General features: G+C 42.0%; 1 protein-coding gene across 1 annotated transcript in view; it reads right to left on the minus strand.

Moving 5' to 3' along the window:
• Positions 1-516: 516 nt before the first annotated feature.
• The window catches only part of RNF17 (ring finger protein 17), a 54225-nt gene continuing 42445 nt past the window's right edge, over positions 517-12296 (minus strand). The window contains exons 32-37 of the mRNA XM_055802862.1: positions 9819-9929; positions 4544-4700; positions 3422-3557; positions 1937-2126; positions 1475-1576; positions 517-1375 (exon numbers count right to left, since the gene is read on the minus strand). Of these exons, the coding sequence (XP_055658837.1) occupies positions 1478-1576; positions 1937-2126; positions 3422-3557; positions 4544-4700; positions 9819-9929 (693 nt within the window). The 3' untranslated portion in view covers positions 517-1375; positions 1475-1477. The remainder of the gene's footprint in view (positions 1376-1474; positions 1577-1936; positions 2127-3421; positions 3558-4543; positions 4701-9818; positions 9930-12296) is intronic.

The following is a 12296-nucleotide window of genomic DNA, read 5'->3' on the forward strand; positions in this document are numbered from 1 at the left end:
CCCTTTCTCCTCAGTGAAAGCAAGCTCTGTAGTTACTGTGCCTGTACCCTTTTTTACTCTATGCTCACTCACAGCGAGAAGTAGCTTGGGTGAGTGGATAGGCAGGTCCTGGTCTTTCTGGCAATCTTGAATAGCACCTCTTGGGTAGTTTGGAGTCAAGTCCCTTTGAAGATGGTTGATAAGAAAACTTGTTTATTTAACAAACCAACCAACCATGTTTTGAAGATGAGCACACAACAGTTCTATAGGGTATTTGCGAGAGCATAAAGCACATGTCTGATTAATATCTGAGTATGTACTAGAAGTCCACTACTCGTACAGACAGGCAAGCTACCCTTGCAGCATGCCTGCGCAACGCTACTGCGGTAAGTCTGGTACACCTGCTTTCAGGTGATCTTAAGGGAAGAGACATGCCTAACGCTATGTGTGTATGGGCACAAACACACACAGGAGCTTCCCTCCAAACATCAAGAAAACTTTTTTACTGTGAGGGTGACTGAGCACTGGAACTGGTTGCCCAGAGAGGTTGTGGAGTCTTCACTGTCCATATTTCTTGCTTGATAATCTAGAGAGGTGACTGAGCTTTAAATGTAAAGGATATACTACACTAATACAATAAAGAGACATCCAAAGAAACCTTACATACTATAGCAGTTAAGGAAAACAAGACTTCAGATGCATGCTGCACAAGCTCCTGTTTATTCCAACACTTTCAAATGAACACTGCAGCTCCAGGAGCAGGAAGGAAGTGCAAGGACACCCAAACCCCTATCTATCGCATCATGACAGAAAACATAGCAGCAATGCAAACATGTTCCAGAACAAAGATAGTAACACTCCCCCCCCAGCTGTTCATTCCCCATCCCAAACTCTAGTACAGGAAAAGTCTGTCACCAAGTATGCCTGAAACAAACAAGAGTTACATCATAGTAATAAAACTATCATCTTCCCTCCAAGTCTTCTAACAAGGTATTAGAACACATGGGCCAAGCATGAGCTTTTCATCTATTTCTTTACCACTATACATTAGTTCCATCTACTTCTATGAAAGAGGATATCGCAGAACAATACTTAACACTCTAAGGGCAAAAGAGATTGATATATGAAAATGTTCCCAACACTCTGGAATCTTGAAATAGTGAAACTATAATCTTGTAACATCAATTAGAAAAGTGCTTAATAAATGGGAAGGAAAAGGACTACTTAACAGTTAGCCAACAAATTCAAAAATCCAAGTCTCCAGTATTCTCTGTAGACAACACATACTGTAAAGCTTTTCATTAACATATGGATATCCATATATCTAGTCAAACATGGAGTATTTTTACCACAGATCTATCTGAGAACAACTGGCACCGGATATTGAGATCAAATGCTGGAAATGAAGAAAAACAATTAATTTTGATTGTTTGGACAGAGTACACTGCCACACATCTGCAAGTTATCTTCTTCAGTTACTATTCACTGGACTTACATGTCACTCAGCCAAATCTGCAAGTCCCATCTCTATCAGTTTCATATGAACTAGACTGTTGTCCTCTTCATACAAAGAAATGGTGACCTCTGGTGAAAGAGTCTGAAAACCAGAAGTTGACAGAGTAACAGATTTAAATCTCAAGCTAACCAACAGAAAAAAGTTACTTTACTGGTTAAACTCACTGCCTAAATGGAATAGTGAATATACAAAGCTTATTTCTGTTTTTACATAAAGGAAATTGGTTTTAATGCAAGGAATCCTCAGAAACATTGTGATTACAGGATTAAGAAAAGTGCCTCATGATTTTCTCTCTTCATCAGCATTCCTTCATGTTAAATTTTAAATTGGGGGTGGAGTGGGGGGTGTGTGTCACAGTAAAACAAATACTCAGAATACTCTGAGTCCTACTACGAATTTTAGGCTGAGCAAGAACCAGGAGGGAAAAAAAGTGTTTCTCACAAGTATGGAAGCAAAAAGCTGTTTCCCTTGAACACAGTCCACCATAGCCCACAATGCTGCCATGCTCCATTCTGGGGCATAAGGAATTCTTTCTGCATTTTTGTCACGTGAAGCAGGTTTAAATCCAGCCAGCACAGCTTGTATTGCCCGAGCAGGATACTTCAGCAGATGATAAGGTATGCGGCGCAATCTAAAAGAGAAATGAATAATGTTTGTCTGCAACAATCCACCCATCAAGCTAAACTGTCAGTATGGACATAAGGACAGCTTAGTGGCTCATGTAGTAGTAGATCTATTGGTCCCTGCTCTACAATAACATGCTGATATCAGACTGAACAATTCATCAGGTAGGGCTAGGCCCTCTGAAGGACTTCAACATGGCACTTACCAAAAAGCAGGCCACTGTCATGCAGACCCCTCAGCCTGCCAGGCATGCTGGGTCCCCGTTACAATGCTTGGGGGGGAGCTGCAAGTGCCCAACACAGATCCGAGTACAGGAATGCAAGTACAAGTCTTCACAATGCAGGCTCCAAAAATGGAAAATGATACCACCTTTGTGGTCCGAAGTACTTTACACCCAGATGTGCTCCAGACATACTACTGGAAATCAGTACCTTAGTTTTACATTATCATGTCTCGATTCTTCTATCTTTCCATTCCAGTGGCAAGGGAATAGGGAAGCAGAAAAGGAAGTGCAACACTGAAATAACACACACTCTTTCCCATGACCTTCATAGTCCATGAAGCAGGAAATCTGCTCCAATCTCTATTTTACCTTGTCTTCAGCAAGGACCTGTAGATTCCCTAATAAACTCAAGAGCAAGTCAATGTGATTAGAGCAGTATATAGCTATAAAGTGAATGTATTTCAAGAAAGAAAATTCAGACAAGCTTAAGGGATCCTAAAAGCCTGGGGTGTTTGAGATGCTTAGCTGTGTCTGCACAGGAACAGCTCCTAGAGTGGCTCAGCACCAGGCACAACAGGGATTTGAACTTCCATTCTGCACACAAGCAGAGAGAGCAGGGTGTGTCCCACTCAGACACTCCCTTATCTTATTCCCCAGCTGTCTTCTGTGAGACTGCAGCTGCACAGGATCAGAGAGTTTGTTTGTACACCTGGAGGGCTCAGTCCCTATTTTGCCTAAGCTTCTTGGGTGCAGCAAAAGCAGATTACAAGCCTGAGCCTATTACCTCACAGATTAAATAACCTTAAGATGATGGAGAAATCTGATTATAATAATGGACTTTTCAGAACAACCTGAGAAAGAGAAGCAGGTGCACAAACCTATACCCTGCCGACAGAAATTTAGCTGGTCAACCAACTTTCTCTCCAACTGAAGCCGCATGCTAAATTATTATAAATGTCTATAGTTATATAAAACTGTAAAAATCTGTACAACTGCTTCTAAGTACATATTTTATAATATAAGTGTGTACATACACACACACACAACAATGTACATGCTTTTCTGTCTTATGCATTTACCTGCTTCTTGGGACAACTGCAAAACTACCATAGTCAACACACTGAACCAGGATTGTAAGAGGTTCATTTTCTTCAACACTGAGGAGCTTTGCTCTATACCACAAACCATCCCAGTATTCTACAAGGCAAGGTATTTCTGTAAAAAGAAAAAAACCCCAAACCACTATGAAACATCCCAAAACACCCACTAGACCCACAGTGCAGTACAAACTAAATGAACTTAAAAGTCCATTTTACTTTATAAGTGAAATTAAGTTTTTTGTTCCTTCTCAAATTCATGCTACTATTTTGTTGTATGCATCCTTCAGTTCTCTCTGAAGGCCAATTCACAATCATAGTACGCAATTTCAGTTGTTTTTCTACTTCACATCGCGATTAACAGAAAACTGCTTGGTAAAGATTGTGATCCAAACTGTTTAATGTTAAAACTTCAACTTTGACTCACTGGCACATCTCAGTAAATGTATCAATTGGGAAGAGAACAGACAACAGTCGGGAGGGACACAAGGCAGATGCTGCCTAAAACCCCAACCAGAATTTTACTAGTTGGTAGAACCAAATACAAGCAATAACTGGTTTCTCCACAAAGTTTTAGACCCACATGCTTTACAGTATTTTAGGCCCAACAGCTCTGGACAAGAGAATTAAAGCCTATCTTTTGCCTAAATGGAAATTTAGAATTGATGCTCTTTGGGGTTTACATCATTTCAAACTCTTAGTAACATGATTTTCTGTACACTGTACACAAAAACTTGCATCTTTTGAACATTTAATAGCAAGATTTTCACAGTTACAGCTTCAATGACAGTCCCCTTAAAGGAAAAGTTTTATTACTGCCATATGCAATCTAAACTCAGTTCATCAACTTTTAACGGGCATCAGACGTCCGAGTTCTTTCCATCATTTTCCAGGGGAACAGAATCACACAGAAAACTCAATTTCATGGGAAGTAAAAACATATGATTGAAGTGTATCATATGATTAGTGTAGTGTTACTCCTTACTCTCCTGAAGTTTGATTTAAAAATACACAGAAATACAATTATTCCTATTCTTCAAAAAGTATTTCAGTTTTGTTGCACATTCACATGAAACAACAGGGAAAACACACACACTAATATACCTGTTTGGAAGTGTGTTAGAAGAGGAAAAATTTCCACACATTTATTGCACCACTTCAGGGCTTCATCAAGGCCTTCCAACTCTGAGTCGCAGCTGGCATCTCCCTCTGTGGCAGATTGCTTTATAAGGTTCTTAGAAGGATCAAGGCAAATATATACCTGCTCAAAGAAAAGGTCTCATTACAATTTTTGCAGATAACTTAGAACTTTCAAATCCATCAGTGATCAAGGATTATTAGAAGATTACTTGTGCCCATCTTCGAAAGGTTCAGCACATCCTTTCTCCCCCTTTCCTCAACTTATGAGTAATTTCATATTTACACAAAATCTTTTTCCAGAAGCAGAAGACAGTAATGATTTATTAACACATTTCAATGTTGAATATAATGAATGACAGGAATGTACATACTAAAGAATATATCCATATAAGATTTCACAGCTGTGTCTTATTAGGATTCCTCCCTCCACCTACTTGGCAAACAATCTCACTTCCTAGTATTAAACCAAAGATCAATTAACATTAACAAAAGAACTTTTGAAATTATGTTTTGTTTGCTATGCAAAGACGTTCCATTAATCTAATTTATAACTGGGGTCATCACTATAATGCTATGGGTCAAGGAACGGGAAGCTGAAACAACATGTATAGGCAAACTTAAAATCTCCATTACAGCTTCTAACTGAAATGCCTTTTTTCATTAAAAAAACCTGACAGCCATTTCAGAACATTATGATATTCCACTAGCAGCCCACAGAAATTAATAAATAGATTATTACTTTTTCTAAACGCAGCATAATTCATTAGCCTGAAAAGAAATGAATTTTCCTTTTTTAATTTGTACGCAATATAATCAAGCTGTAACTCCATCATGCAGCTGCTACTTAGATCTATAGGAGTCCAGAGCAGGATCTAGTGTCTACAATTATATACTGTGATCAAAAGCAAGAGTTCAAATAATTTGCACAAAAACAACCAAAAAAATATTCATTATAATGTTTCTCCTCCAAGAGAGGAAGTGGAGCACATGGTTAAGGAAAAGCCCTTTTCTAAGATACCCAAACACTTCCATCCTGTATATAGTCAAAGCAGTTGTATATTATAGGATCATAGAATCACAGCATTGTTTAGGCTGGAAAAGACCTTTAAGATCAAGTCCAACCATTAACCCAGCACTGCCAAGTTCACCACTAAACCATGTCCCTAAGCACCACATCTACATGTCTTCTAAATGCCTCCAGGGATGGTGACTCAACCACCTCCCTGGGCAGCCTGTTCCAACGCTTGACAACCTTTCGGTGGAGGAATTTTTCCTTATATCCAATTCAAACCTCCCCTGGTACAACTTCAGGCCATTTCCTCTTGTCCTGTCCCTTGTTATCTGGGAGAAAAGATCAGCTCCCAGCTGCCTACACCCCCCTTTCAGGTAACTGTAGAGAGCGGTAAGGTCTCCCCTCAGCCTCCTCCTCTCCAGGCTGAACACCCCCAGCTCCCTCAGCTGCTCCTCACAGGACTTGTGCCCCAGCCCCTTCCCCAGCCCCGTTGCCCTTCCCTGGACACGCTCCAGCCCCTCGACGTCCCTCCTGCAGCGAGGGGCCCGACACTGAACCCAGGGTTCGAGGTGCGGCCTCACCAGTGCCCGGTACAGGGGGCGGTCACTGCCCTGGCCCTGCTGGCCACACTGTTTCTGACACCAGCCAGGATGCTGCTGGCCCCCTGGCCACCTGGGCACACTGGGGGCTCATGCCCAGCCGGCTGTCAGCCAGCACCCCCAGGCCCTTTCCCACCGGGCAGTTTGCCTCATCCAGATCATTGATAAAGATACTAAACAGGACTGGCCCCAATACCAAGCCCTGGGGAACACCACTTGTGACTGGCCACCAGCTGGATGTAACTCCATTCACCACCACTCTTTGGGCTTGGCTGCCAGCCAGCTTTTTACCCAGTGTAGAGTGCATCTGTCCAAGCCATGAGCAGCCAGTTTCTCCAGCAGACTGCTCTGGGAAACCGTGTCAAAGGCTTTACTACAGTCTAGGTTAAGAACATCCACAGCCTTTCCCTCATCCACTAGATGGGTCACTTTGTCATAGAAGGAGATCAGGTTTGTCAAGCAGGACCTGCCTTTCACAAACCCATGCTGAATTTGCCTGATCACCCGGTTGTCCTGTACATGTCATGTGATAGCACTCAGGATGATCTGCTCCATACCTTCCTAAAGGCAGAGGTCAGACTGACGGTCTGTAATTCTTTGGATCCTCTTTCCCGGCCTCTTGTAGATGGGTGTCACATTGGACAACCTCCAGTCTTCTGGGACCTCCCCGGTTAACCAGGACAGCTGATAAATGATGGGAAGTGGCTGGTGAGCACTTCCACCAGGTCCCTCAGTACCCCCAGGTGGATCCCATCTAGCTCCATAGACTCCTGCATGTCTAAGCAGAGCAGAAGGTCGCTAATCCTTTCCTCCTGGACTACAGGGACTTCATTCTGCTCCTTGTCCCTGACTGAGTACCCTGAGGGTAACTGGTCTTGCTATTGAACACTGAAGCAAGAAAAGCATTAAGTATCTCAGACTTCTCCTCATCCTTTGTGGCACCATGTTCCCCTCTGTGTCCAGTAAAGAAAGGATGGGGATTACTCTTAGCCCTCCTTTTGCTGCTAATGTATTTATAGAAACATTTTTTATTGTCTTCTATGGCAGTGGCCAGCCTGAGTTCTAGCTGGGCTTTGGCCCTTCTCATTTTCTCCCTGCATAACCTGACAACATCCTCATAGTCCTCCTGAGTTGCCTGCCCCTTCTTCCAAAGGTCATAAACACTCCTTTTCTCCCTAAGTTCCAGCCAAAGCTCTCTGTTCAGGCAGAACTGTCTTCTTCCCTGCCAGCTTGTCTTTCAGCACATGGGGGGACACTGCTCCTGTGCCTTAAGATTTTCTTCTTGAAGAATGTCCAGCCTTCCTGGACTGCTTTGCCCTTCAGGACTGCCTTCCAAAGAAATCTCGAACAGCCTCCTAAACAGACCTAAGTCTGCCAAAAGGCTAAGGTAGCAATTCTCCTGACCCGCCTCCTCCAAGAATCAGGAACTCTCTCATCTTGTGACAGTTGTGTTGTAAGATGTCCTCTGACCATGACATCACCCACCAGTCCTCTGTTTGTAAACAGCAGGTCCAGTGGGCCATGTCCCCTGGTTGACTCACTGACCAGCTGTGTCAGAAACCTTCTAGACCGTTTCCATTGTACTTGATTTCCAGTGAACATCTGGTAAGTTGAAGTCCCCCATGAGAGCAAGGGCTAGCAATTGTGAGACTTCCTTCTACCAGCTACTTATAGAATATTTCATCTGCCTCTTCATCCTGGTTGAGTGGCCTATACCAGACTCCCCAGCATGATTATCTGCCTCGTTGGCCCTCCCTGATTCTTACCGATAAACACTCAACCTTATTTTCACCATCAAGCACTAGATGGTCAAAACACTCCCTAACATACAGGGCTACCCCACTGCCTCTCCTTCCTTGCCAGACCCTTCTGAAGAGCTTGTAGTCAGCCATCGCAGCACTCCAGTTGTGTAAGTCATCCTACCATGCTTCTATGATTGCAACTATATAATAGTTTTTCAGCTGCACAACGGCTTCCAGCTCCTCCTGTTTGTTGCCCGTGCTGCGTGCACTGGTGTAGAGCAGGGGTCCTCAAACTACGGCCTGCGGCCCGGATGCGGTCCTCCAGGGTCCTCAATCCGGCCCTCGGTATTTACAGACACACACACACCCCGCCGGGGTTTGGGGGGGAAAACCAAGCAGCCACAGATGACTGCCTGCCACTTCATCCACGTGCCGGCCCCCTGTTTAAAAAGTTTGAGGACCCCTGGTGTAGATGCACTTCAGTTGGGCTATTGATCCTGACACCTTTTTGGGGGGAGAAGCTCCAATTCCTATGTGACTGTTCTCAGGTGCTTTCATTGTTTCTAACACATCAACAACCCTTGTGTCTTTGCTGCCACATGGATCTCCATCCCCTACCTCCACTGAGAGAGCAGACTGAAGGACCTTGCTAGCGTAACATCTCTCAAACACTGGCATGCTGCCCCCGGCTTATCCCTTATGAGCCTGGTTTTATTCCTTTCTCCCTTCAAAAGTAGTTTAAAACTCTTACATGAGCCCTGGTAACTCTTGGTCAAAGATCCTTTCCCCCTTTCAGACAGGTGTACCCTTCTGTTGCCAGCAGGCCTGGTGTTGTGTAGACTGACCCATGACCAGAACCCCCAAAATTCTGCCAGTGGCACCAGGCTCAGAGCCAGATATTGATCTGCTGGTTGTTCCTGTTTCATTCCTCATCATTCCCTGCAACTGGAAGCATAGAGGAGAACACTGCTTGTGCTCCTGATCCCTTAACAGTCAACCCAAGGCCCTGAAATCTCTCCTGATTGCCCTCGGACTTGTAGCTTCATTGTTGCCTACCTCAAAAATCAATAATGGATAATGTACGCTATACAAAATACTAATGATATGTACACTATACATTTTTTTTAAGATATGTATACTCAAGTGAATTAGTGGGGCTAATTTATATTAGACCGTTATGCTAAATTTAAAGCAATCACTTCAATACTATAAAACCTGTTGTTAGCTGGTTTACAGATTTACCGAAAACAACAAATACAAGCACTTCCACATAAATCAATCCACTTACAAGATGTCAGATTTTGTAACACAATCAGCTTCTCACTGCTTCCTGTTCTCCTGTTTTCATCATTCAACATTCAAAGTCCACATAAGCACCTTTTATTTGATCAAGGAACATTACATTCTGCCTTCTGCCTGGGAGACTACTAGAAGCTGTGTCGGTTTACACAAAAAATCAATAATCAGCCATCAACCAAATATAGTAAAATACTACTGTAACAGCCAGAAAATGTTTACATTACAATGTTCCAATAATTTAGTTTTTAGAGACTAAAGAAGAGATAAACCATTATTGTTTTTCCAAGTTAAAATCCAGTGACCTATTTTCTTATTATACAAGATAAGTACCAGAGTGGCATACTTTAATTCTGAGAATTCATTTTCTAGGGAAATGGCCAGTTTATTTCTCTGCCCCCGCCTAAGAGGGTATTTCAAGTAAGAGTCCATTCAGATAGTTGCACTGCACAACCATCTGCAACAATAATCCAATAGCAGTTTTGCAACCTCACCAATACATTTTTATATTATCTAAAATTGTTAGCCATGATTTCCTTTTCACCAGCATGATGGGACTGCAACACCTATGAGATGTCTACAAAACTTACCTCCTTAGGGGACACCAAATGGGTAACTCTGACAGGAAAGGTATCTCCTGGAATGGGTAGTGATGGTGACACGTATGAAGGCAAAACAGGAATGTCTCCTTCAAGTAGCTCCTAGACCAAGACAGACTTCAGTCAAGAATCTTATTTAATAACAATATGGAAACTAGCTTTGGTATGATTTCTGGTTCAAAGGAGTTATGTAATAATGTAAACAGTGTGTCCTTGATGAAAAACATATTAATCAACTTTTCCTTTCAATACTTAGTAGGTTTTTAAAACAGTTGTAGCTGAAAGATCACCAAACAGAACTAGTTAATGAACACTTCCAAATATTAAGAATATACCTCTGAAATGGTCCTAATATACTGATTTGCTAACTTAATTGCTGTTAATTAAAAAATGCATTAAATATGGAATTACTTTTGAAGAGAGAATATTTAGGGAAAAATCCTAAAATAATAGCAATTAACTGGCACAGGTTAACCTGAATGCCATGCCCAATGCTACTGCAGTCTTCCAGAGTAAATCACTCCTGAAGAGAAAGGCAAAGCATAACTTTACTCCTTAGCCACCAGAATTATCACTCCTTCAAAAAGATCTTGCAAAGTACAGACACATATTGTCTCAGTAGCATAGCATGCTGTAGCATGTCTTCTTCTAGAACCATGTATTTTACAGTTTTAGTTCTACGTATCATTAACTCATTTGTTTCAAGACAAAATAAACCTTGGTGCATTACATTATGCCTTTGTAAGGATGTACAGCACATAGCTCAGCTGGATCACACATCATGAATACAGTTCCTATACTCTCTTGTACTTTATATGATACATAATGAAAGATAAAATTTCTCTAAAATACATTGTATTTTTACACATCTACTTGACGAACAGTTTTCATTATGCCCAGAATAAAAGAAAAGTGGAAGCAACCATCTATCTGTAAAATAAAACAATAACTGACCGTTTCTTCCCCCCTGCATAGTCTATACATAGGATACAGTACAAAACCCCATTACGTTCCTCAGACTTAACTAGGAAAAACCGCAGCTTTTCCATTGAAAGTATGTATTCGTAAGAATAAAAAAAGTCTCTTGATAAATAATAGTAAAGAAAGGATGTCTAACTATGTCATAGATACATAAATGCTAAATGGCCGATTTCTGCAAAACAATCAGGAACACTGTGACTGGCCACCTGACTACACCTGGCTCTAAAGATTCAACTTAAAGTCCAACTCACTCCCAACAGAGCACCGCACTTGGCTCAAGTGGCTGAAGTCTACCCTCTGTCAGCTTTTGTGTGTATCTTTGAAAGAAAAACTGCATTTATATTTTTGCTGTTAACAGACTGCTCTTAATTGTCAGTAGACTGGTTACTGCTAGATCTACCACACAGACAGTCCAGTTGTAAGTGCTGATACTAAAATGGTGTCCTACCAAGACATCTTTAGGCATTATGTATTTCAGACAGTTGTCCCTCACCCTTTCTGTCTTTGTGTCCACTCTTGAAAAACCTAAAAATGGCTTACATTCCTATCATTTCTGCAAAACCATAGCAGAAATGATGTATTTTTAATATGTAATATACACACCACATAATACTGTATACTTAATAAGGCATCAAGAGTGCTTTTCAGCATGAGGAATTTAATCCAAACTAAGTAAATGGTAGGTGGCAGTGCAGTGTGTTCTGTTGTACTTCCTTCTCCACCACATGCAAAGCTTTTTTTATGAACAGCCTATATGAGCCCACCCAGTACTGAGAGGCACTGAAGACATCTTTAGGATGATGAAGACCAAAGTGACAGTCTGGCAAGTCTCAGATTTTTTATTTCCCTGAAACGGACAGGGTGTCTTAGACTTTACTCTCACTGCAGCAAAAGAAAAGCAGAAAGGGCTTCCTATCTAGATGTTTGCAGAATGCTTTTCTGCTAGTCTTGCTGCAAACATCAGTAACAGAACAGGTCTTCTTGGTGTCAAGAGATGGTGGGATTTATGACCCACACAGCTGGCCTTCACCCACATGGCTGGCCTTCAACATAAGCCCACAGCCATTTGACACCTCTGTCCTTCATCCCAGGCTTGTCCCGATAAATACCTAACAAGGAAACAACAGCTTAGGGTATCTGGCAGGACTTTTAGTCATACAGCTCACTGGGTTCAGAGGAAGTTAACTCCCTATTTAAAAGGAAGGAATAAGGACAGAAGGATTAAGCCTTCCTGCAAGTTGAGTGTCAAACTACATAGCAATCTCAGTGCTAGAATTTGTAATTATGCATGCAGTACTGCAACACCAACTGCAGTTATCTGCTCTCATCTGTCCTGAAGTCCACGCAGAATCAGAAGAGGAGGAATCAGTCCTTTGTGTGCTGCTGCTTCTGCCTTAAGATTCCCCTCTCTGCCTGAAAAGATGCCGATCCTCTGTCTAGAACTGCTGGCAGGCTGAAGAGCTCCTGGTGATACCGACAGTGTTCAGA

The sequence above is a fragment of the Falco peregrinus genome, chromosome 4 (genome assembly GCF_023634155.1).
Source record: "Falco peregrinus isolate bFalPer1 chromosome 4, bFalPer1.pri, whole genome shotgun sequence".
NCBI lineage: Eukaryota > Metazoa > Chordata > Aves > Falconiformes > Falconidae > Falco > Falco peregrinus.